This window comes from Accipiter gentilis, chromosome 6 (genome assembly GCF_929443795.1).
Source record: "Accipiter gentilis chromosome 6, bAccGen1.1, whole genome shotgun sequence".
NCBI classification, from domain to species: Eukaryota; Metazoa; Chordata; class Aves; order Accipitriformes; family Accipitridae; genus Astur; species Astur gentilis.
Genome location: NC_064885.1, coordinates 14,351,417 through 14,376,761, shown reverse-complemented (window position 1 = coordinate 14,376,761; position 25,345 = coordinate 14,351,417). Strand labels below are relative to the sequence as shown.

The 25,345-nt window shown below is 48.7% G+C and overlaps 1 protein-coding gene across 3 annotated transcripts; it reads left to right on the top strand.

Moving 5' to 3' along the window:
* The first annotated feature begins 294 nt into the window (after positions 1 to 294).
* THAP4 (THAP domain containing 4) lies at positions 295 to 19,906 on the top strand. Of its 3 annotated transcripts, XM_049802705.1 has the most exons (6): positions 309 to 539; positions 1,443 to 2,599; positions 10,654 to 10,813; positions 13,755 to 13,864; positions 15,214 to 15,317; positions 19,595 to 19,905. In XM_049802705.1, the coding sequence occupies exons 1-6, from the start codon at positions 463 to 465 to the stop codon at positions 19,712 to 19,714; spliced, it is 1,728 nt and encodes a 575-aa protein (XP_049658662.1). In that variant the 5' UTR covers positions 309 to 462; the 3' UTR covers positions 19,715 to 19,905. The 3 variants fall into 3 exon arrangements, with proteins under 3 accessions (XP_049658663.1, XP_049658662.1, XP_049658664.1); XM_049802707.1 differs by lacking the exons at positions 309 to 539; positions 1,443 to 2,599 and adding an exon at positions 3,945 to 5,866 and having other exon boundaries at positions 19,595 to 19,906; XM_049802706.1 differs by lacking the exons at positions 13,755 to 13,864; positions 15,214 to 15,317; positions 19,595 to 19,905 and adding an exon at positions 10,904 to 11,450 and having other exon boundaries at positions 295 to 539.
* The last annotated feature ends 5,439 nt before the right edge of the window (positions 19,907 to 25,345 follow it).

Sequence of the window (25,345 nt, the reverse complement as noted above, 5' to 3'; positions counted from 1 at the left end):
GGAAGTTCCACGGTACGGGCGCGACCATCGTGTTGTACGGAGCTGGCCGAGCCCCGCCCCTCTCTCCCCGGGGTGGGGGTAACTCCCCACGCCCGCCCCTCTCGGAGACGCCTTTGACGGCTCGGCCGCCGCGGACTGAGCGTACTCGTCGGGAGGCGGACGTCCTGCGGCGCCGAGGAGGCAAGCGAGCCGTGCCGGGCGCGATGCCCCCCTCCCCCTTCTCCCCCCGCCCCGTAGCGTCAGCGCCGTACGGCGGCGCCTCGGCCAAAATGGCGGCGGCCGTCTGGCGGCCGCCATCTTGGTTGACGGCAGTGCCGTACAGAAACCCCTTCCCCAGCGGCGGAGGGGCGGCTGGGGTGACCTGGCTCCGCCATCTTGCTGTACGGCTGGCGGCGGCCCGGGCCGGCGGGTGGGGGCCGGGGCCGGGGCGGGCCCGGCCGGCGGCGGCGGCGGCGGCCGGAGATGGTGATCTGCTGCGCCGCCGCCAACTGTTCCAACCGGCAGGGGAAGGCGCACCGGGGCGCCGTCTCCTTCCACAGGTAAGGGCGGCCGCCCGGCCCGCTTCAGCCCCGCCGCCCCTGGCCCTCTGCAGGTGCCGCGGCCGGGCCTCCCTCATCCCCGTCCCCCCCCCCCCCCCCCCCCCCGGCTACGCTCCGGCCCGGCCGCCGGGCTGGGGGCGGCTGCGTCCCGTCCCCGTCCCGTTCCCCCCCGCCCTCGCCGTGCTCGCCCGTCCCTCTCCCGGCACCTCCGGGCCCCGAGCGGCAGCGGCCGCCCTTTGTTTCCCTCAGCGCCGGGGACCGGCTTTGGGGTCCTTAACGCGGCCAGAAATCGTCTTGGCAGCCGCGGGGCCTGGTCCCCAGGCTCACGCCACGGCCTGGCCTGTGTCCCCCTGCCTCTGCCCGCAGCAGGGGCCCCGCCGGGGATGCTGCCACCGGTGAGTCCCCGAGGGAAGGTCGTTGTCTTGGGCGACCGCTGCCGGCCCATTTGGAAAAGGTGCCTCGTCCAGCTCCTCGGGTCTTTTTTCAGTCCGAGGCATTTTTACACCTCATTTTAATACACCTGGCGTAAACATCGGCAGGGTTACGGAGACAGGGGATGGACAACGTGTTGGCCGAGCTCGGGGGGTGGCGGGGGTGTTTCGGGGTTCGTCGCATCCTCGTTCCTTGCGGACAGGCTGCTGCGTTCGTCCTAGGGTGGACGGGCAGCTGAATAATGGGTCTGGTGCTGATGGAAAGAGAAATAACGCTTTCTAGTTCTGCGCTCCTGGTGAATGGAGGGAATGAATACTGAGTGTTTCGGCCCAAAGGTAAATAATCCTCAAATGAGCGTAACCTGTTAAAACACAGCTTTTGTGAGAATTTCCTAAACTGAAGAGTAGCAACCCTTCCGATTTCTAAAACGCAACTTAACTTTTCATGGGTTTTGTCTGTTTGTTTTTTTAGATTCCCTCTGAAGGATTCAAAGCGTCTGATTCAGTGGCTAAAAGCTGTTCAGAGAGACAACTGGACTCCCACCAAGTATTCCTTTCTTTGCAGCGAGCACTTCACCAAAGACAGCTTTTCTAAGCGGCTGGAAGACCAGCACCGGTTGCTGAAGCCCACTGCTGTCCCTACTATCTTCCAGCTTGTAGAGAAAAAACACGACAACCTGGATTATGTCAGAAGCAGAAGAAAAATAGCAAGCCAGGTGCCACTGCAGGATGGAGAAGACCCAAGAGAAGGAGGCCGTGAGGTAGTTCAGAGGACCTCATCTTCTGGCCAGGACTTCATGGTGATGCAAGGGACAAAAGAGATGGAGGAGGTGACTTTGCAAGCGGAAATCGGATCGATGTCTGAGGAGGAAGAGAACCTCTGCAGCCAGCTGGATGGCCCTCAGAGAAGGACGTTAGGTGATAATTTGGTTGCTAAGCCTGGACCTCAGAAAAAGCCTGAGAGATCTTCTGTGGAGGACTGTCCTAAAGCCACCTGGACGGGGAGCTGGGTAGCAGACAGAAGTGGCGTGTCGGTCGACGACTTCACGCCTCCTGCCTCTGGTGCTTGCAAGTTCATCGGCTCCCTTCATTCTTACAGCTTTTCCTCTAAGCATGCCAGAGAGAGGCCGTCTTTCCCAAAAGAGCAGCTAGAAAGGAAAAGGCCAAAGAGAGACGTGGAACCAAGCTGCAGCAGCCGTCTTATGGGACAAGACAAGGCCGTAGCAGAAGGCTCCCCTACTTCATCCCTCACTGCAACCCCTCAGAAACCTTCCCAGGGTTTGTCGGCGTCCCCAGCAGACCTTACCCCTCAGCCTGCCGCTGAGGCTGTTGTGGGGCGGAAGGGTGACACAGATGCCAACCCCATGTCAATCAACGAGGTCATCATGTCGGCCTCAGGAGCTTGCAAGCTCATCGACTCCCTCCACTCGTACTGTTTCTCCTCCAGGCAGAGCAAAAGTCAGGTGTGCTGCTTGCGTGAGCAGGTAGAAAAGAAGAACGGGGAGTTGAAACTTTTGAGGCAGAGGATCAGTCGCTCTGACAGTCAAGTCAGGAAGCTGAAGGAGAAGCTAGATGAGCTGAAGAGGATCAGTTTCCCTTACTTGAACAGCCTGCTATCCCGGGACTGTGGTCAGTATTCCCAGTGGCTTTGCGTTGAGGCAGAATTCACCATTTTCTTAGCAATAAGAGTCTGTTTAAGTTAGGGGTTGTAAAGATGTGATGGGTAAAAGATATGAGGAAGATATGTTTTTTTGGAAGGAGTAGTAGTAGTAGCTTGCATTAGACCAACAGATAGAGGTGAAATAATTAAGTTTTTGGGCACAGGAGCTATTTATTATATCCCAAAAGTTTCCAAGGTGATTCCTGGTGTGGCATGGGAAACTAGGTCGTGGTGTTGCAGACAACTATGTTGATGAATATATTTTTTTTTCTTCTTCTTCTTGGATTATTTTAACTTGTTTGTGACTCAGTAGCACCTGTTAGGATTTGCCTGCCTTTGGAGTGTGCCTGTGAATTTTTTTGGTGTGTTAATGAGCTGTCACGGGCAGCAGGTATCTGGGAAAGCTGTTGTAGTCTTCTCCAGTGATGTAAGAAGTACTTCTGATCTTAGGTTTCATATACTGCACTCAGTACTCAGGATATATGAAATATAAGTGAGGTGGTAGGTATCCAGTGTGACAATGTTATGGTACACAGCGAGGTCACTTTCTGTGATTGAATGTCTGTGTGTGGTTTGATCATTTCCTCCCTTGGAAGGCAGAAAAAGTCAGGAAATGGATAATGAAGTAGGAAGACATGGAGAATGACTTCTCTACTAACTAAAAAAAAAATTGAGATACTGGAAAATGTAGGGGAACTCAGCAAGGGATGCGGTTGCATAAAAAGGTTGTTGCAGAGAAGTTGAGTCAGGCTCTAACCCTTTCTCTTGCAAGAAAAAGAGTTCTTTAATATACAGCTGATAAAACTTTTGCATGACTTTAGTTGCAAGATACAATTCGGGGCAAGAGTTTAGGAGCATCTAATGATCTTTGTGTGGCTGCTGAGAAAATGTTGGGTTGCCTTGTGAAGGATGCATGACTTGGGGCGTTCTTGAAGAAGTCACCGATGGATGGTCAGGTATCCCCTGATAGTAATTCTTGCATCTCTTCTTCTTTAGGAGAAGAAACCTCATGGCTTCTTCTAAAGCCTTGTAGTATTAGACATGGCCAGAAACGTGATACTGGCATAGTCAGACAAGTTCTCCAGACTATTATAGCATGGCCTATTTCCTCGCTCAAGTGCAAGAAAATAAACCCTGACAAAATTCTTGAAGGTCAATACCCAATGCTACTTTTCCCACGTGTTTTTGATTTTTCCAAAGTGTGGGAAAACTCATGCTTCTATTTGGGTAGAGGGGGGGGGAAATTCTTTTCCCCCATGGGAAATCGACATAGTCTTATTTGTACGTTCTGGTCTGTATTTTTGTATTGTTTTGGTGTCCAACTAAAGAAAATAACTAAATACAATTTTAGGGTTCCATAATTGTCTGTCATATATATATATATATATAAAAATATATAAAGGCTGTCTAGCTTTGTTAGAATATCTTCAATGAGATACTAATTGCAAAAAGAGAGCATCCTGAAGGATGTTTTTCTTTATTCTAGTAAGCTCTATGATTTTTCTTTTCTTTCCCGAAATGGATGTTCTTATACGTATATCTTTTGAGAATGTGAGAGTTACATGTTAAGAATATCTTCTATAAGAACTACATATTCTGTTTTCTAAGGGAAAATGTAATTTTTTAAAATGAATTTACTAACTCATTACCTGTTCTGCTGTTTCATATCAACAAAACTGGAGATCAATATGTGAAAATGAACCATTTTGGCAGTTGTAGCTTGGCGTGATGGGAAGTTCTGATGGAACCCTTTGGCTGGTGACTTTTTCAAAGGGTTTGTTGTTGGCTGGCTGGCTTTTTTTTTTCCTTCTTTTTTAGCTTAATCTTGGTGCTCTTCTGCCTTGCATTGCTTTTTGTGTGCTCATAGTAACAGTTTATGGTGGTCAAAATACCTGATGACGTGCAGCTTACTGCTGCTTGGCAAAGTCTGGTTTATGCTAGACACTAAATTTTACTGTAATACAAAGCTGAATTAAAGAAGGGCTTTTTGGTATTCATAAAGATACAGTCAGATAACATATTAGGTTAATAATAATTATAGTCTTTGTTAGTAGCTACGTTTCAGTTGTCCTCAATCATCTGATGTGTAGTTGAGGTGATGTTATTAGCTGTGAACCTGGGCCTGCATGTTTTTTTCTTCCAAAGGCAGTGCCTTGGGGATGGGGAGTGTAAGTAAAATAACCGACTGGACTGACCGTGCAAGTTGTTAACGTGTCTGCATCCAAAATCCACAGACCGCAGGACATCTCTTTGCTGCTGCCTGACATTCAGCTGCTTCCACAAAGTCGTGAGCAGAAAAATGAGCTTTAGGCCCGCACCCTTTAAGCAGACCTTCATTTTGGTACTAGTTCTCAACTGATATTTTCCTCCAGTGAGACAAGTAAATTTCTGCTGGCTGTATCCAAAATACAACCGGCTGGAAAGAGCAGGTTTCTGCAAAACTGCTGCACACGCGGTCCCTGCCAGCCACACTCAAGGATTGGTGACTCAGTCTGGGTGAGTTTGGCTCATGGCGTGCTCAAACTGTCACGATGAGCTCAAGCGGTGTTTCCCAACCTGTCTTAACAGGGGATCGACTAACTGGTTTTAGGAGAAGCCCTGGGCTGTGGCCTGCACAGCTGTCACAGTGACCTTTTCCATGTAAACTTTGAATTTGCTTTCTTGTTTGGTAGGAAAATGTTTCCTTCTGTTTTGTGGGCCACTTCTGAGGTCCGTGGACCAAAGGTGGAGGAATACTTCCAGCAGAGGAGCATGGTTAGGCACAGTGCACCAGGAAGAACAAGGTTAGATGCATCTTCTGGAGAACAGCAGGATGTACTGGGAGAAATTAGGGAGAGCCAGTGAGCAAATACAGATCCAGTGTCCTGGGGAAGGGGAGACTAGTCTAACAGCACTGTCCTCTGATACACAAGTGCTATCTGACCATCTTGTTCTGCTTGAAGGTTTCGCAGCTTTGCTGCATCATGCTCCCCCAGTGCTAGTACAGACAGGAGATCTGAGATGGTCCTTTCACAAGATCACCTTGTCTTAAGGTGCTCAAGTTTTGTCCTTTTGTAAAACTACATCTCCCAGCAGGCACCGGGAAAACTGTCTTGCCTAATAATGAGATCACTTCCCTTATAGCCATCTTATCAACCCTGCGCAAAACACTTTCTGGTGAGCAAAGGTGGTTAGAGAGCTAGACCTAGCAATAGAAAAATAACTGCAAACTATGGCTGGCAATGGAGCAAATGCAGGTATGATTCAATGCGATTGAAGGGTCTGTATTTATCAGAGAGGTAAAGCTCTTAGAATTCAGCCGTTTGAGCGTATGTGGAGCCTTTTCCACACTGCATGTCTGCTTTCATGAAGGTCATATTAAAGGCAGGAGAGTTTGCAGAATGCGTCCATGTGAAAAATGGTTAGAATTTTGCTAGGAATCTGTAGGAAATCATATTTCCTTCCAGCTTAGATTTGTCTTTAAGTATTTGTACAAAGCCAGCGTAGAAATGGGGTCATTTATAATACTTTTTTACATGTGAATGAAGCATAGTTGGTGAACTTTGGGGACAAGCAGAAGGACTTGAACATTAAATGTCTGGTTTTGTGCCGAGATGGAGTCCTGACGACTGGTCTGTGGGACCGAGGTGGTGTTTCCTATCAAGGTGGCAACAGGTTTTCATTTGTCTCGCAGGAAACAAATAGCAAAATCATGTTCCTCAGTGGTGGTGGTAAGTGGGGTTTTGCAAGGATGTGAGATGCTGTACTTTGATCTGTCTGAGCAGGACTTGAACAGCAATGGGTCCCTGTACAGTTTAGCTTGAAAATTATTGCTTATAATGGATCACAAAGGTGTGCTGTCAGAAAAATAGCCTCTACCAGGGCAGGCACTGCTAACCTGCCAGCTGCATGTTAACTTGGGGCTAGATTTTGGAAGAAAAATGCTTTTATTTTGAGATGGCAGGTGCTGCTTGTGATTATTTTTTTTCTGCCTTGTCTGGGATGGGAACAGCCAGGGTAGAAGACTGGTCAATAGAGTAAGCGGGCATTACAAAGGACAAGGGAGCTGTAAAGTAAGCTAAGAGTGACATAAAGAGTAGGAATGTGTATGCGTAGGTGAATAGCGGGGCTAAATCTGTGGCAGAAGGCATCACAAAAGAGGCTAGGTGAGACTTCATAGCACCTATGGCCTGAGCACGTGCAGCACTGACCTGACATGCAGCAGGTTTGGGACTCAGTTGAGCAGAGAGAGAGCTCTTTCACTGCCCCCTTGGAGAGAAAGGTGGTTGGAGGGGGGGAAACAAGACTTTTTGCTCTGCTGTTGCTTTTTTTTTTTTTTTCCCAGTGGAATGGTCATGTTTTTTCTAGGTTTTTTCCCTAATAGCCTATACAGCTTGTGTGTTAAGCATTTAATTCTGCAGTGAGTTGGCAATGACTCACAACGAAAAAACAGCTTGCAACTAGGAAGCAATGAAAATGCTAACTAAGGAAAACTTGAGAGAAAGTAAAACATATTGAGGTAAGCTCAGGTAGGATGTTCATGGTTCTTATAGTAGTGTATAATTTTAAAAATGTTTTCTCTGTTTTGTAGTGCAGGAGAACTCTGGCAGTGACTACAGGCACTGGAACATTTTAGCACAGAGGTTAGAAACAGAGGCAATAACACATTGGTACTTGGTCATGAAATTAATTACTAGGATAGGCCATAAGATGAAAATTTGTGAATGTAACCACATTCCCAGCTTTTACAGCAGAAATGGTGCTAGAGGTTGTCAGTGCTAGGAATGGTTTACTGGGGGGAGCATCAGCAAAGTGCGTAAAGGGGTGCAACAGTCAGGGAAGTGCAGCGGAGTATAAAGCCACCTTCTGTACTTAAATATCAAAAAAGTATGCTGAACAAGGCTGCTCCCTAATTACCACAACCTTGATGATGATTTAAATCTAGTAAGTGACTCAGCTGAAGAAGGGACTGCATGAGGCTGCCCAGCTCTTGCTGTAGACCCAGTACTTTGAAGACTGAGAAGGTGCTGTGTGAGTTGGGGTTTTTTTGTTGTTTGGGGTTTTTTGGTTGGGTGGGTTTTTTTCCTTAAGTTTCCTGCAGCAAGTATTCCCCAGCTTAGGGGAAATAGATTAGCTGCCTTGTTAGCAACCAGCTGGCTGCTTATGCCACAGTTTTACTGATAAAGCTGTGTAGGAATTTGTGCCAGCGTGGCTTTCTGTGCCAAGGATCCCACTTGAGAGCCACACTGGCTGAAGCCTGTGTAGACATGGCCTGAGGGTGTTGTCCAGCCGCTTTGTCTGGTTTGTCTCATGGCAGGGAGAGCGTACTGTCTCCCACTGCAAAGTGTGGACAGCCGGTTACGGTCTGACTTTGTTACAGTGCAGGAAGGGATTTGACTCTAAACCCTCTGTGAATGTGAAAGATGTGGAAACAGTCCATCTGTGAGTTTGGAGGGATGAAGTGGGGTCAGATGCTGAAACGGAGCTGACTCTTGTGCCCAGGACTATGTCAGTTTTGGCCTGAGTGGTTTCCTGAAGAAAAGGGATCTAGGTGATCAGGTTGCTTATGTGCCTGTAGTTTTTGTCTCCCAAGCTGTTGGAATTTGGGAGCGTCATGGCTGATTTCAGTCAGATTTCATTGAGGAGCGAAGGTCTTGAAGATGCTGGGTCCCTAATGGCTTAAAGGAAGTGTATGATCTGGTAGGGGAAAGTAGCTCCAGGAATGTCCTTGTTGAGAAAGAGGCTGTAGTGTGAGCTTCCCTGTTAGCAGATAAAAGAGAAACTCTGCATGTGGATGCAAGAGAACTGGTATTAAGAGGACCCCATCTGAGTCTGAAGTTTTAAACATGCAGAAGGATGGCCAGTGTCTCTTGCACTGCACATTCTCAGATGTGGTTTGTATTCTTGATATCATCACACACTTACTTTTTAAGCCATAGTAGCAGGTTGTTTGTAAAAGTGATGTGCCAAGAGTTTAGATCGTTAAAAAGGGAAGGAAGTACAAGCTCCCTATTACAAACAGTCTGACAGAAAGCATCCCACTCCTAGGCTTTGTTGCCACCTCCTGACCCAGGAGAGGGCAGCAGCAGCCCAGGCTGCAGTCTCTTCTAGCCTTTCCAAAGCTTTGCTCTTCCCTTCCACGGTGGGAGTTTGAGCCTGCAAAAAGCTTGGAAAGAAATGCATCGTACGCAGTAGGAAGTGAAAGGCAAATAAATACCAGTTGGACAGGGTAGCAATACTCTCCTTTCTCACAAAACTGCATGTTCTCAACATGAAGTAGAAAGGGAAACTGGTTTCTAGGAAGCAGTGTAGAAGTATGGAGTTTCTTGTAGCAATAATTTTGGACTTTTGTTATCAGTCATCACTGTGTTAAGGTCTTTGCTGCACCAGAAAATAATGTTCTGTTGCTTTAGTTGCTCACAGTACAGGTGGAAAGTAAGTACAAGGAATTACTCTCTGGTACACTAACACTGCTGTATGGATTGTAGGAGCCCCTTCTTAACACCTTGGTAAGCTGGTGGTGAATGCACAGGCTGGCAGGACAGTCTCTGGAAAGGCTGGCTCTGATGCCATAGATTTTTATCACCTATTTCACAGTGATCCCTCATGTTTTCTCATGTTGCTTCACTTGCAAAATACTTCAGGATAAAGAAGAGTAATTAGCAGCATCTTGCTGACATGCCAACTGGCTTTCTAAACCTGCTATCTGTGGGAGAATAAATAACTAAAATGGTGATTCTCTTTTACCCTGGAAAGTTTCTGTTCCCCCTCTAGCATTCCAGGTGAGGACTCTTTGTTATTCTTCCTTGTTAGTCTTTTTAGCCTGACATTTGGGACTGAGCACAGTGAAACTCAGACTGATCAAGCAAACATCACCTTTTTAGGTCATAATTTCTCCCTGCAGCCGTGTCGGTGCCTTTGAGACCAGCTGGACAGGTAGCTTGTTCTTTTATTAGACAATATCACTAGGTGTGGAAAACAACCCCCTTCAACTCCCACCCTGCCAGTATGAGTCATTTATCAAGTGAGTGGGAAGAAGACATGCTTTAAGTATACTTCAGTCGTACTTGTCTGCATAACATAGCTAATCTAGAGTAGTGGGCACTTCATTTCTATTGGTATTGGTCTTTCCTGAGATTATAATTTAGGAGTGGAACTGCTTTGCTGTTCACATGGCTTTAAATTGTCTGTCTCCATTTCTCTTGATTTTTTTTTTTTTTTTCAGCTTACACCCTCTGAAATCACAGCAGAATGCAAAACTGTTGTTTATCAAAGCTCTTCTAAAATGATTTATTAAAGAAGTTTTAATTATGTGAAACAGACCTTTGTTGATTCTTAATAAATGCAATGATGATGGGAAGTAGCTTTCTCTTCTGTTTACGCTTTAGCTTGCAGGCACTCTAGTCTTTAAAACATTTTACTTAGCCTTATTCCAGAGCCTAAGCAGAACAACTTCTGAATGATCCCTGTCTCTTTGTGCAAGTGCAGGTCTTTGTTAACCTCTTCAAAAAAAATTAGAGCTGAACTTTGATCTTGAATATGTATGCAGCCTGATTTTTTTTTTTTTTTTTTTTTTTTCCTCTGAATTGAGGACTCATTTCCTTGGTCTCTGAAACAAACAGGCACGGTACGCACTTGGTGCTTGAGAAAAATCAGGCCAGAGCATTAGAGACTTAATTATCATTTAGTGATAATTCCTTGCACTGAGATTTCAGTCTTTTTCTGCCTTGCCTGTAGACGAGAGGGGGCTTTCTTTTCAGATCAAGCTACAGAGAGGAGTCAGAAATGGACCACCGGGAGGAGTGCTCTATGTAAGGACAAGAGCAGGTTTGAATACAGACCTACTTTCCGTGACTGTTTGTTGTTCCCAGTCTCCCCTTGCACCTTGGAGCTGATGCTGCTCTAGAGAAGAGCATTGCTGCTGCATTAGACTGTTTCTGAGGTGTTTTGTGTTTACCTCCAGCCAGCTGTAAGCAGCTCGCAGCAAGCTGTAGAGCACAGATCCCTGAATTTTCTTTCTTCATTCTTTCTTCTTCCTCCACAGACACTCCCCAGCTGAATCCTGTGATGGAACCCCTGTCCTGGATGCTGGGCACCTGGCTCTCAGACCCGCCAGGAGATGGCACCTTCCCTACAATGAAGCCCTTCCAGTACCTGGAAGAAGTGCACATCTCTCACGTGGGGCAACCCATGCTCAACTTCTCGTAAGTCTAGGGATTATCTGTGTTGGCAGTAGCTTTGGATTGGAGCAGCCATGGCTCCAGTGAGATTTGTTGGTTGTGTTTCTTTTCCAGTGGCAAAGTAAACAAGTTTTCACCTACCAAATGAGACAATGTAATGATATGTGACTGCATGAGCTAACTTTCGTTTTCCTTTAAAACTTGTGATTAATGGCATGCTGTTGTAACATACGTGGAGCTGCACACCTCCAGTCACTGAAGTTTCACTAGCCCAAGAGTAAAGTGCACTTCTACAGAGCTTTTCAAAAGTGAGTTCACACCTGTGAACTCGTGCAGAAGCACATGTGGACAGGAATGGGACTGTGGGCACCATGCAGTGTACAATTCTTGTGGCCTGCCAGTCTTGAGGGTTATATAGTGAGAAGTAACTCAGGGTGCTGCGAATGTGACTGTAACTTAGAATAGCGAGAGTAACTTCAGGTACCAAGAATGGCCCCAGCATGGACATCACTATTGTTTGTGCAAATTCCGTACCTGCCTTTGAAGGACCAGTGATTCTTCCACTTTAATGTGATGTGCACTGGGTGCATATATTAGCCAAAATATGTACTGTCCTCATGGCCAGAAAAAAACCCGTCATTCTTCTTGCTGGCAGTAGCTGTCTAGTTAGAAATGAATCTTCAGGTAATAGCATTACAATTGCTATCATTCTGCTTTGTGAAACTCCCACTTACAGATATAATAAATGGAGGAGCTATGGCATGGCTGCCAAGTTTGTCCATTTTAAACTGTGATGCTCAGTCTTCACCACCATGAAAATCTGAGGAAAAATTAGTGTTTAACAAGCTATATGGGATAGGAGACAGATAGCTTAACTGCTTTGTCTGCAAGTAATTGTTCTAAGAGAAAACGAAAAGAAATCTGGAGGAAGAGAAGTGACATGTTAGCTAACTGTTCAGTGCTGCTCCAGTACTCATTTGGGAGGGGTGAGTTGGAAAGTTTGTTGCTTTGAAAACCAGAGAAAAGAATAATTACAAGATGCCAACACTGTGTGAAAGATGCCCTGTGTTCCTGGTGTGCGCCATGTGTTGTGACAGAGCTGTCAGCTCAACATGAGACATTTTTAGTCTAGTTTCTGAAAGAAACAAATCTCCAACAGTCATGCTCTGTCTATACCTCGCTTTCCAACTTTTGAACAGTTGCTGATTTGAGTCATGGTTGATTGGTTTGGGTTTTTTTGTTGTTTGGGATTTCTTTGTGCCAAGGAAATATACAGCTCAGAGCTGTTGAACTCTGGGAAGCATCAGGAAAGTAGGCACCAGGTCTGGAGGACAGAGACCCTGTGCCTTCCTGGCTCCTGGAGCAGTGCCACTTGACTTGTTACAAGACAGGCCATATCTCTTGAATACTCCAAGCACTGAAAGAAGCCTGACTTAAGTTTGTTCCTTCTTTGATTCTAGACAATCCCACCATGAGGCACGACTCTGTAGGGTACCTGGCTTCACTAGCTGCAGAGCACAGAGGCTAAGATGCTAGGACAGTCCTTAGCAGGGATACAGCCCTGCACCACTGATAGAAGTCATTCCTTGTTCTTTCTATAACTACATGGTTAAAAGAAGAACACCTTTATATAGAGACAAAGCCAAACGGGAGGAGTAATTTGTGTATTTGTACCCAGAAGACACTGGGGAGCCAGAAGCAGCTGCAAGGCACCCAGACTCTTCCCTAACTGCATGCCTTAGCTGTGCTCCCCCTTCTTTGTCTCCAGTTCTTTGAAGCTCACAGGTTTCTTGTACCATTTGTAGGGGTACCATGTGCTACACCTCGTGCTGGTCTTCTAGGAAATGTTGACTCTGCGTGATTCATTATATTTTACTTCAGATAGGAAACAATTCCTTTGGACTTTTCAGTTCTCAGTGCTTCTTTATTAAATAACTGCTTCTGCTTGCCTTGTGCTAGCACCTGGACAAGCCCCTTGGTCACGTTCTTCTTGCACACTTGCCCTATTACCATTGGGTTGCAGCAGACAATACAGCATATCCCCAGTCCCAGGACAGGTCACAGTGGCCAAGGTGAGTGGTGTTGGCCATTTCCAGCAGGCACATCCCAGCTGCACAGCAGAGGCATGTGTGGAAACTGCTGTTGCATGAGGGAGTTCTGGGTGCAGATTTAGCAGCAGCAGCTCCAAGGTTGCCTCTGTCTCCTTTCCTATAGAAGGATGCAGAGTGGGAAATTCTATGAAAAACACTATGAAAAGAAAGAGATTAGTCTAGAATAAAGAAACACCAATAGGATAGTCTGCTACATTATATAGATACCTAGCTTACCATTGAGTTTAAGCTGCTGTGTAATTCAGTTACCTGTGTAGTCTCAGGAATGCTGTAACACTAATGTAATATATGAACATGCATGATATATATAATCACCCACATTATGGGTGACCAAACATACAACTCTCAGGCCTCATGAAGAACAAATAAGAATCTGAGCTGAACTTTTTTTCTTTTTGAAGGGCATGGTGGGAGAAAGAAGTCTGCTCTGTTACTGCCTGCAGCAAGTAATATACAAAAACCCCAACTTGCTAGGTTTCAAAGCTAAATAATGATGATATTGTAATTCCAGATATTTGTTTGAGAAAAGGAAATATTTGAGAGAGAGTATGTATGACTTCCTGAGAGAGTTTCTGAGCCTAGGTCTTAGAAAGACCCAGGAGCTGTGGAAAATATGAAGCCTGAACATAAATAACTAACTCCAGCTCTAAGAAATACTTGTGCCTGTAATGTAACTGTGTTTTTACACGTTTACATCTCCCAGCTGTGAAGTGTTGTCAGTCTTTTACTCTTCAATAATACTGCAGGCAATCTTGAGGTTAAATAAAATACCGTTTTCTCTGAGATGAAACCAGGCCAAACACTGTATTTTCAGTGCAACAAACAGCAGCTTTTGTATTCTGATTTCCCCTCAGGTTCAACGCCTTCCATCCGGACACCAGGAAGCCCATGCACCGAGAATGTGGATTCATCCGCCTCAAGCCTGACACGAATAAGGTGGCCTTCATCAGTGCCCAGAACACAGGTACACACCTGATATCCACACTGAGAAGAAGAGGTCCTTACCCGGCTGTGCCATTTTATCACTTTTCCCAAAAATTATTGTACCTCTCAGTTTCATATAATTTGTTTTCACTGTGGGTTCAGTGCCAAAGAGCAGCATCAAACTGATGGTGCTGAACCCACAGTGAAAACAAATTAATAAATGAGCTTGTGTCAAAAGCACTGAGTTTCTAGGACTGGCTGTGTGCCTTTGCCCAGACAGTGTGGCTTTCTAGCTTTCTGTGACAGGAAAGGACTGCAAGTCAAAATACTGCTCATGCAGGAAGCTCGAGGGGTATCCTTTCCTCAGATGGTATGTTGGTATTTTCAGACATAGCTTTGTAAACCGAAAGAACCCCTGCCTCTTAACGAGAATTGCAGTCTGAGCCTTAATAATGGCAGGTGATAAGTGGCCAGTGACATTCTTGATCCCTTTGTAGCATCCTAGTCTTTTTTTTGTGGGGAGGCAGGGGGAACGTGTACAGGTAAGATGCTTCATTCCCACTGTTCCTGTGAGTTGGCCACAGCTGACTCTGTGGTAGAAATAGAGAAGTACATGCCTTAGTTGATGAGCTTCTGGGTCTAGAGTTGTCCTTCTATTGCTAGTGTCGTATTTGGCCAGCTGCTCCTTCTAAGCAGAGTCAGGTTTAACATCCCACTTAAGCTGTTGTTACCAATGTCAGCACTTGCCATATTTGATTCTGTGGTGCAGGGTAAAGGTTGTGGCTGTGGTGGTTTTTAAACCCCCTTTGCAGCCTCTCCATCCAGGAGTGTTTGGTGTGACCTGTATAGCAGGTTCCCTATTAGAGACCTTGCCCAGGCTGTGGCACTACCAAGAGCCTCCATGGCATTGTAGCAGGAGAGCTTCTCTCCCACTGTTCCCTTAACAATCTTGGAGAGTAACCTCAGTGCAGTCTTCTTAGCTTCTAAACTAGGAGAACCTCCCACTGTCTGTATGTAGTGTCTTGGTACTTGTTATACACCTTACAGGGACTGAATGAGAGAGAGAACCACATCTAAATTATTGTAAGTGAAAGTGTTAAAACCCAGTTGATGCTTAAAGTTGCATCTAAAACTTAGAGCATGCGCTGAAGGGTAAAATGCCAGTTGCAATGCGATACTCATCCCACACTGTATGAGTAAGTCTGGCTAGACTTTTCTAAGCAGCATTGCATGTCTGAGGTTGCATGGATCTGTAGTTGTTGATATGTGATAGGTCAAATAAAACTGTTCTTCAGGGAGAGTGGTGGTCTATTATGTAGCCTAATAAGTGTGACATTTGTTAAGTAACCTTTGTAGCCTAATAATATTTATGACCTTGCTTCTCACTAGGTCTGGTGGAGGTGGAGGAAGGGGAGGTGAATGGACAAGAGCTGTCTATAGCTTCTCACTCCATAGCCAGGATCTCCTTTGCCAAGAAGCCCCACGTAGAGCAGGTGAGTGCACACACAGTGAGCAATTCACATAGTGTTGCTAGCCCCAGAAAGTGTCTAGTTGAGAGGATAGGCTGATTGGCATGCTTTAATTACAGATTGCCATCAGGAGTTCTTGGAAATATTGCATGGCATCCTGGCTTATCCTTTTTGTAACAGCCTTCAGAAGATATTTGTACATTACAAGACCCAGAGGGATTGTTAAGATAAGAACTGATGGTGCTGAATCAGACCAGCCAGCCCAGAATCCTGTCTCCAGCAGTGGCCAGTAGCAGGTCCTCAGGGAAGAGAATAACAAGGTCTTGTCTAAATGCCCTTGTACAGCAACAGTGTTACTTCTTAATGCTGGTCCTCTGGATTAATCACAGTATGAGGGTGCACATGTAATGTATGTCCAATATTGGGCCTCATCAGGGTATTTTTAGGAACACCTGCCTTTCACTGGAGCTCCACCTTGTCTTTGCAAATCTTGCTTGCTTTTCAGGTCATTCACAAGTTGCCGTGGGCTCTTTTCCCATCTGTGGCTGCTTGGCAGGGCTGGCACTTGCTGTCAGCTCCAGTCTTGGTTGAATGTTTCTTGGTTTTTGACTTATGTGTGTATGTGTGTGTAGTGGCAGTTTGTTGTTAATGCAGCTGAATGGGGTACAGCCAGCTTGCGAGTAAGATGATACTGCTGGAGTTAGTGTGGCATTCTGAGGTCACCACTGGAATCCTGTCACATATGAAGTTGTCTTGGCTGACTAGCAGCTGAGAAAGACAGCAAGGTTGAATAAGCTCTCACAAAGAGTAGGTACTGGCATGTCCTTGCATCTGTTTTGTTTTCTCTGATAACATGTGAACCAAGTGACTGATTGCAATTTTTGAAGGGTGATAAGTGAGGTGTGGCTCTCAGGAGAGAAGACACTGCTTTGATTGCAGCAAGTACAGTATTGTCTTATTCTGGACTTCAAGGCTTAATTTTGCAACCTAGTTTTTATGCGCTATAAAACCAACCAATACCTAACTGAGAGCACAAGTTTGTGGAGATGCAGCCAGTGTCATAAGAGTGCTCCCAAAATTCACTGACATCCCAAAAGTTGTATGTGCCTACACAAACAATGTCCTAACTCCAGAAAGGCAGTCTTAACTCCCCTGCCTTCAGATGCATGTTTCGAGTTGTTGGGTTTCTTCTTTCCCAGGAGCAGCTGTATTGCCTCCTTTCTATAGCATGAGAAATGAAGCTGTTAAATACTATGGATATCATCAAGGCAGCGGAGCTCTTAATTACAAACATTTAAATAAAATGGACTGCCCTCTCAGAGTCACTGCCTGAAATGTGAGCAGATAGACTGGCAGGAGGAGAGGGGGAAAGCAACAGAAAGCTAGCGAATGTTTTACTGGTTGAGGGCTCCAAGGCTGGCTTTGGCTGAAGGCTGGAAGAGGGAGCCTCCCAAGCTGAAGGTCCATGCTTGCCTGGCACCTGAGGGCAGCACAGGCCCAGGTACTGGTCGTAGTGAGTATCTGGGAGGCCCTTGCTGGTGAAGGAGGAAGTGGAATGAGAGGGTGTGGCAGGTAACCAGCTTCCAACGTGTTTTCTTCTTCACCAAGAACAGCATAAATTGCCTGTGGAAATGAAGAGACCACATGTGCTAAGGGCACATGTGCTGCTGCTTTAGTTGCTCATTTTGAGAAAACTTCACCATAATGTTGTGTTCCACCAAAAAGTGATTTGGAATGGCTGTGGCTTGGCTGAACCATAATTCAGGCAGGAAGACCTGTTCCCTGGGGCAGGGCTGTGTTGCAGGTGCTTGCCGTGCTGAGCTCCCCACATGGACAGAGAGGAGCAGTCTCTGGGAGTCTGTCTCTGCTAGAGGCGATGCTGATGTGATGTAAGGCACAATTGCAGCATTTTAGACTCTTCCTGGCTCTCTGAGGAGCGAGCGGCTCTCAGCTCCCACCCTGTCTGTATAGATAAGAGATGCTCTGCAGGAAGCGGAGAAGCACTCTTAGACTGGGTTTGTTTCCAAACTCTCTGCCATTGTTCCCCTGCAAGTGTCTGGAGAACAGGCACGCTTTCAAATATTTTTAGACTTCAGGACTGTCCTCATAGTATGTGGGTACTGAGGGAGCTGGCTGATGTGCCTGCAAGGCTGCTGTGTTATCTTTGAAAGGTGATGGAGATCAGTGGAATTTCGCCATGGCTGGAGACATGTGGCATGTGGGTCACCCATCTTCAGAAAGCACCTGAAGGTCAACCTGGAGAGCTACAAGCTGGTCAGCCACACTTCAGCCCCTGGATATTTCTGCACATGTGAAGGAGAAGGTGATTGGGCACAGTCAGTATGGTTTTACCGTTGGTAAATGGTGTCTGACTGACCTGGTTGTCTTCTGTGATAAAATGACTGGATTTGTGGATGAGGGGAGAGCAGTGGCTGTCGCTTACTTTGAATTTGGTGATTTCCCACGGCCCTTTCCCAGTGCTTCATGTTTCCTCTCCTGTGTGGGAAGTAGCAGTCTCCCTGTACATCTTGGGTGCACATGGAGCTTGCCCGCCCATGGTCCCATCAGCCAGCCTTTGATTGAAGCTCGCTTTTAAGAGAGAATCCTCTTCTTTTTTTCCCCAGTTCATTTCATTTCCTCCTTTTGGCATTCAGACTTAGTTGTCCGAGCTGCAGTGGTCCATTCAGAAAAAAATGGGTCGTTCAGGAACCCTGAGTTAAGATCACATATTGTGAGATAATTTGTTGTTAAAGATGAGTGTCTTTTGTATTCCTTTTAATTGCCTTTTCCTGCTTAGGGTATTTGAGGAACACTGTCATGCATTATGAAGAAAGCCCCATCTGATCAGCCAACATTAATCAAAACATCATTTGTATATGACCCTGTTCCTGCTGTCACCCTCATGAATGTCAGAACAGTGGTGCATCCTCCGCAGCCCTGGGTAGCTTCGCTCTCAGCTGGCGATAACCTTCTGGGAGGAGGACATGTTGGATACTGGCATTAAGGGCACACTGCGGACGTAGGAATGGATGTAATGGAGAGGATGCTGTCTCTGAGCATGCAGACTGGCAATAGCTCATGGACGTGCCCTTGAGTGACCTTCACTGGAAACTAATGCATTTGTGAAAGCCCCTGCCTTTTAGGAATTTGTAAATGGGGCTGGTTTAAGTGACTGCAAATTAATCGTGCTTGCAGGTTATCCTGCTGTCCCCAGGACTTTGTTTCTGTTCATCCCTGGGATTGTGTTTGGCATGGGAAGCAGCAAGTGGCCACCAGTCAGTATAAACGCTCTTCTGGATGATGTGGAGTGAATCTGTGCTGAAATTACGTGAAGGGCCAAAGTGCTGGGTGCGTGGGGTCTGTGCCAAGCTGCCTACTTACAGCAGCACTCACTCAGGGAGGTGCCATGCCCTGGTGTCATACACGCAGTTATGTGGCCCTTCTGCCAGGCTGGGCAGCTGGAGTGACGCACTCCAGAGTGTTATTCGGGAACAGGAGTTAAGGTTCAAAAAGGATGATCCCACTTCTCTCCTCTATTTCGGTAACACCTAGGAGCAGACCTAAAACCTGTGCTAAGCACTGTGAATGCTTAGCTGCTCCCTCCTCCAGTTTGGAAGCTGCTGAAGCCTTGGTTCGAGCATCTGCTTGTATGGGTCCTAAGTGCTCCACAGAGCAACCCCACATTGCCTCTCTTGAGGTTTGGTGCAGCACAGACTCACAGCCTGCCTGGGTGGAGGAATGGGGATGATGTTGCCTGTCAAGCCCTCCCGATGGATGGCAGCACTCTTCCCTCCTGTCCTGGGGCTGAACACCAGCTTGGCTGCAGGTGCAAGACGAGGCTCAGCAGGCTCCTATTTCCCTGTGTTGCATGAGCAACGCCTTACTGTGGCACGGTGCAGTGATCGGCGGAGAGCCTGAGTGGTTCTGAAGGCTGCCTTGGGGACGTCATCTAGTGCAGAGCGTCTCCCTGAGCTGCCGGCTGGGAGCTGCTCTTCTGGTGGAGGGAGGGATGTTGGCCTGTCTGTGCTGAGGTGATGTCAGTAGTAGCGCCAGGGTGCTGTGTTGCTCCATGGATAATGGTCTTGGGTCTTGGAGCTGGTGTTTTGGAAAGGACTGCCTTTCTCTAGGAGAGAAAACTTCTCGTTTACTTGCATTGCTGTAGTGAGCATATCCTTCCATCTGTGGTGCATTGACAGCAAACACAAGGATGGTAAAGGAAGGGTCAAAAGTGCAGGTAAGGAATTTAGCCTGTGGATGCTGTTTGCTTGATTCCGTTATTTCTTTTCTTACCCCCTTTTTAGATTACCAGAAAATTCAGGCTCAATTCCGATGGGAAACTTGAACAAACTGTCTCGATGGCAACCACTACGCAGCCCATGACTCAGCACCTCCATATTACCTACAAAAAGGTGACACCCTGATGCTGGGAGGGCTGAGTCTCCCCGCTGAGGGCGAGGAGTCGGGTGTCGTGCACCAAGAGCAGTGGCAGCTCGGGAGCACGGCATGGCAGACTCGAGCTAGCTGTCTGCGCTCACCCCCAGGGCCGCGGAGCTGCCCATCCTGTTGAGAATGTTACTCAGATGTTTCTGTAATGGTATATTAAAAAAAAATAAAATAAAAAGCTTTTATTTTTATGGCTGTGTCTTTGGGCTTGATTGTAGAGTGGTCTGTGCATCCCTCTGCTCTGGCAGTGGTTACAAAGGGGCTTTTGATGCCTGTTCATTAGTAGGTGTTGGGTTGCATATCCAACTTCCTGGACCCTTTTCTGCAATCTGAGTAACACCACAGAAACAGCAGGACCAGGAATGGATTTGCACTGCAGAGACAGACCCTGAGATCGTCAGCTCTTGCCTAATGAAACTCAGCTTAAATATTCAGAGGGAGCACCTATGTCTTGCTGTGGGATGAAGAGAACTGTCACAGGACCTGATCCTGATGGTGCCATCCAGCTGACTTGAATGGACTTGGGGCACTCCTGGAGGTCAGGATGAGACCTCACCAGCTTCAGTGCAGAATATCACAAGAGTTTGGGTGACAGCTGTGAGCCAACGGGCAGCAAGAGAAACTGTGAACAGTGGGGATTGATCTCAGCAGGTTTTTTTTCTAATTTGGCAGTCATGATGCAGCCTTTGACCTTCATGAAGTGTGTCATTGAGTCCCGCAGCAGTGAGGGAGGCAAAGGTCTAGCACTGCTTCTGGTCTACTGCGGAGGTAGGAGAGACAGTTCTGCCTGTGTTTCTCCATCAGTGGTCTCCAAAGGCTTTCTATGGTGGGTGTGCAGCTCTAGAGAAGGCCTTGGTGGTGACATTTCTTTCTCACAAGCTTTCTGATGCCAGCCGTTGTGCGTGAGGGTACGATGGGTCTGGTTTGTGCCTGTAGCTTCCTTCAGGACTCAAGATCCCTCTTGGCCAAAGGGATTTAAAACCTTTGTGGTTTTGGAAATGTCTGCTCTGGTGGCTCCCTGAGCTTCTCTGAGCTTTGCGGTGGTGTCCTCAGTGTATTTGCAGGGAGTGCAAAATGATTCAGATAGCTGGTTTCAGCATATAGTGCTACAATAGTATTTCTGGGAAAAGTGGAGGAGGCAGCTTGAAGATGAAAATTCTAACTAAGGCCAATAAATGATAGCCCAGAAACTTCTCGTGGTTCTGGAAACAGCAGAATGCTTGGGGGAGGCAGAACTTTGGAAATAGTCTCTGATTTGTGGAGAAGTGATTTTGAATGTTGATACTCTAGATCTTTAAGTAGAGGGTGTGGATCAATGGCATGAAACCTAGATGGAGGCTGATTATTAGCAGTGTAACCCGGGGTCAATACTGGGTCTGATCCTCTTCGCTAGTAACCTGGATGATGGGGCACAGTGCACCCTTGGCAAGTTTGGGAGGAGTGGCTGAGCCACCAGGAGATCATGCTGCCACCCAGAGGGACCTCGATAGGCTGGAGAAATGGGCTGATGGGAACCTCCTGAAGTTCAACCAAGGGACACACAAAATCCTGCCCCTGGGGAGGAACAGCGCCAGGCACCAGGACACGCTAGGGGTGCCTTGCTGGAAAGCAGCTCTGCAGAGAAGGTCCTGGTGGACACCACATTGAAGTTGAGCCAGCAAAGGAGGCCAGCGGTGTCCTGGGCTGCACGAGGAGGAGCATTGCCAGCAGGTTGAGGGAGGGAATCGGCACTGGTGAGGCCACCCCTGGAGTGCTGTGTCCAGCGCTGGGCTCCCCAGCACAAGAGAGACAGGGACAGACTGGAGAGAGTCCAGGGAAGGGCCACCAACATGGGGAAGGGACTGCAGCATCTCTCCAATGAGGAGGGGCTGAGAGAGATGGGACTGTCCAGCCTGGAGAAGAGAAGGCTGGGGGGATCTTCTCCATATATATCAATATCTGAAGAGAGAGTGCAAAGAAGATGGGGCCTGCCTCTTTCCAGTGGTGCCCAGGCTCCATCTGGCTCAGGGTGGCCCTCCCTCAGCAGGGGCTTGGACCAGATGAGCTCTGGAGGCCCCTGACAACCGCAACCGCTCTTTGTGTGATGCTGGCACAACAACCAACAACAACAGGGACTGCCTGAAAGGGGCCTGAGCAAACGGAGAGGTGTGAAGCACGCTGCCAGATGGGTTTTGCATCGCAGGGTGTGTCTCTGAGGCTGGGGGAGCTCCTGGGTGCACCCTTGAGAGCCTTGTGATGTCACCAGAGAGTCAGTCACTCCATGACATCACTTGCAGTGGGCAATGATACATGCCAGTGGCACATGAGAGGTTGAGTCCCATGGGCAGCACCTGAGCCACCCGTGTACTGACAGCGATACACGAGAGGTCGAATCCTGGGGGCAGCACCTGAGCCATCAAAGTCCTACCAACAGCACACCAGACGTGACCTGCCAGCAGCCGAGTCCCACCAGCGGCACCCATCAAGTCCCGGCAGCAGCAGCACTGGAGGGCCCAGGCATGAGCTGGTGGTGCCGGGACCCACCATGAGGTCCTGGCAGGGGGACATCTGCCCCATCTGCCTGGGTCCCCTCGAAGACCCCGCTGCCGTGGACCCATGCTGGCATGAATTTTGTCACGTGTGCATTCAGCGCTGGGCTGCCACCACCATCGCTGCCACCTGCCCGCTCTGCTGGCAGCCCATCATGGCCATCCACCACCTGCTGGTGGAGGATGGCCATGGTGGGTTGGCCTCCGTCCCCATGGCCAATTCCATCCCTACGTGGGGCTGTGGCACGGCCGGCAGGGGCGGTGGCAGCTGCAGCAGTGGGGCCCTGGAGGTCCCTGATGCCAGAGACTCTCTGCAGAGCACGGGGAACGCAGCCCCCCCATGCCCCACCAGCATCTCTGGAGCCTGTCTGGGCAGTAGGACAGTGCCAGGCACAGCCGGCCCCGCTACCCTCCAGAGAACATCCAAGACCTGTCATGGCTGCAGAGGGTCCGGGAGGAAGAGCCGGGCTCAGGGGACCACGCACGCTGCCTCCCCTGGGTCCACTTCTGAGCAGGGTGGCTGGGGCCCCTGGGGTCCCTCTGAAATAAAAACACCGGGGATGCTGAGAGAAGCCATGCCTGGTTTCTTCCGTGCTGCTTTGCTCATTGCTGCAGAACTGGGGGAGTGGGAGGGATATGGCCCTGGGAACTGGGGGAGAGGGATGCACCCCCAGAAAGGGAAGGGGAAGGGGGAGTCCACTGGGCCTCTTCTAAGCAGATCCCCAAAAGGGCCAGTGCCTGCTCTCCTGAAGGCCAGGGCGAGCAAAGAGGCTGAGATGGAGGTTTGGGGGAGACCCTCCTCTCCTCTCTTGGTCCCGCACACCCCCGTGCTGCGGAGGGCTGCGATCCTGTGGGGAGGCTGTCCAGGCTGGGGGAGGCAGCCCTGGCACAGCTGCCTGCTGAAGGGCAGCTGCCTGCACTGCCCATGGGACAAGCGGCCCCAGCTGGGATGTGCCTTGTATTTCAGGGGTCTCCAGGGAAACCCAGAGCTCCCCCCACTCCAGGGCCTCCCCAAGAGCTGTGCAGTGGGAGCATGCCCCAAAGGGTGCCAGGCCCTCGCTGCCGCCCCGCTCCATCCCCTCCCGCAGACCGGGTGGCTGGGAGCTCCCGGCGTTGGGGCTGAGCTGCTGCCCGCACTGGCCTGCCGCCTTGGCAGACCTTGCTTCCCAGTGAGCGGACCCAAACGTTGGTGTCGAGAGTTTTGGCGGCCACATCTGCCCCAGCAAGGGCAGCCAAGCATGAGGTGAGGCTGCTCAGGGTGACCATGGGCTCTCAGTGCCTTCTGCCCCAGACATGGATGCAAAGACAAAAATCTCATGGAGATTTAGATCGGAGAACCGGCAAGAAGGAGGTGGCTCTTTGGCGCTTCCCAAAGGCTCCCTTCTGAGCATCATCCTCTCATTGGAGGTCCCAGGCCATGCCGGGCATCCAGGTGGCCTTTTCTGTCCTTCCCCGGCACTCCAGGAGAGCATGAGGCAGGATGTTTGCAAGCAGCTTTCTGGTACCTAGAGGAAGATCCAACCCTTGCAGGGCTTTTGGCAAAATCCCCTTATGGTACAGCATAACCTGCTCTGGCACTGCGGCTGTATTGCAGGGTGGCATTGGCTCATCTGCACAAGAGCCACTCTGTGACAGGCATCAGCCTGTGCCGGGACTGGGCAGGGATTAAGAGGCTGAATCTGTAATGGATCTTCACTGGGTGACAGGTGTTTAAAGGCTTTGATCTGCTGCTTCTTGATTGTATTCCAGCACGTGGAATTTCTCACATGTAACCGAGCCCCGCTAATCCATCCAGGCCATATATAATGGATGGCGGTGGAGTGAAGGAACACGAATGTGGCTGAATATCGGTAACAAGTGTCCGGGCAGCGGTGCAGCAGGTCCCTCTGCTGAAGATCCCCCACTGCCAGTACCTGCCCTCTGTGCCAGCCAGTGAAAAACCCTTCCTCTGTCCCCAAAACCTGGCTTGGCCGTGTGCAGGGGCAGGCACCATGACCAGGCTCAGCAGAGAACAGGGACATTCTCTGCTGGCCTGAAGAGCAGGACGAGGCTTGGAGCCGAGCCACCCTCTCCAGGACCGGTGCTGGCGGTGCTGAGAGGGGCTGTGCCTGGTTTCTTCCACACCGGTTTGCTCGCCCTTGTGGGCATGCGCCCCTGGCCGTGCCTGGGGAGGGCCTGGTGGCCGCAGTGCCTCCACTGCAGATGCTCCCTTCCTCCCAGCCAGTGCTGCCCTCTGTCCCACCAGGCAAGAGGCATTGCTTCAGGAAGGAGGCATCCTTCACAGGAACTCCTTGGAGAAACGGGCCCAAATGATGCTTTTGGGGTGCAGTTCCCAAACATCAATCTGGCTGAATTTGACCTGAGGCATGGGACGTGTGTTCGGGCACAGCCCCCCGATAGCAACCAGAGTCCTTCAAGGTCTTACCTTGTTCCTCCTGCTGTTGCAAATGGATGTTAACTTGCCAGAATTTGCTTTCAGCCTTGCTGGGTTTTAGCTGGGCTTTTAGGAGGAGTGGGAACCACCCCAGTGCACTGGCTCCATGCAGGTCCCACTGGGCCACAGTGGTTTTGGCATATGCAAAAGTGAAATAAAAGCCACGCTCTCCAGAGAGCTAGCCAGCCAAGAGCGGATGAACGTTCACATTAATGTGTAATTAATATGCAGTTCTGGCTTCAGTTCTTTTGGCAGTGCAGAGTTAATTACAACTAAACTGTAAAGCATTGCACATGGATTTTATTTACTGCCTTATTAGTGGCATCTGTTCTCCCACCAAAATGTCTCAGCTGTTTGCTCTTGTTCAAGGAAACCAGAACTCATTGCATAGATGGCCCATACTAACTTACATGCTTTGGCTGGAAAGCGAGCTAAAGGATGTGATCGCACCACCGTGTTTTCCGTTGGACCCTACTTGTTTGTTTAATGCATTGCCCCAGCCCCTGAGCCCATCGCAATATGAAGCGGGGCACAGGGCTTCAGCTCCAGACCTGAAGGATGTGCCTGCATTTGAGAACCAGCAACATCTCTCATCCCAGCTGTCTCCCAGCACTGCCCCATGATGTTTTACAGTCTTCTCCAGCAAG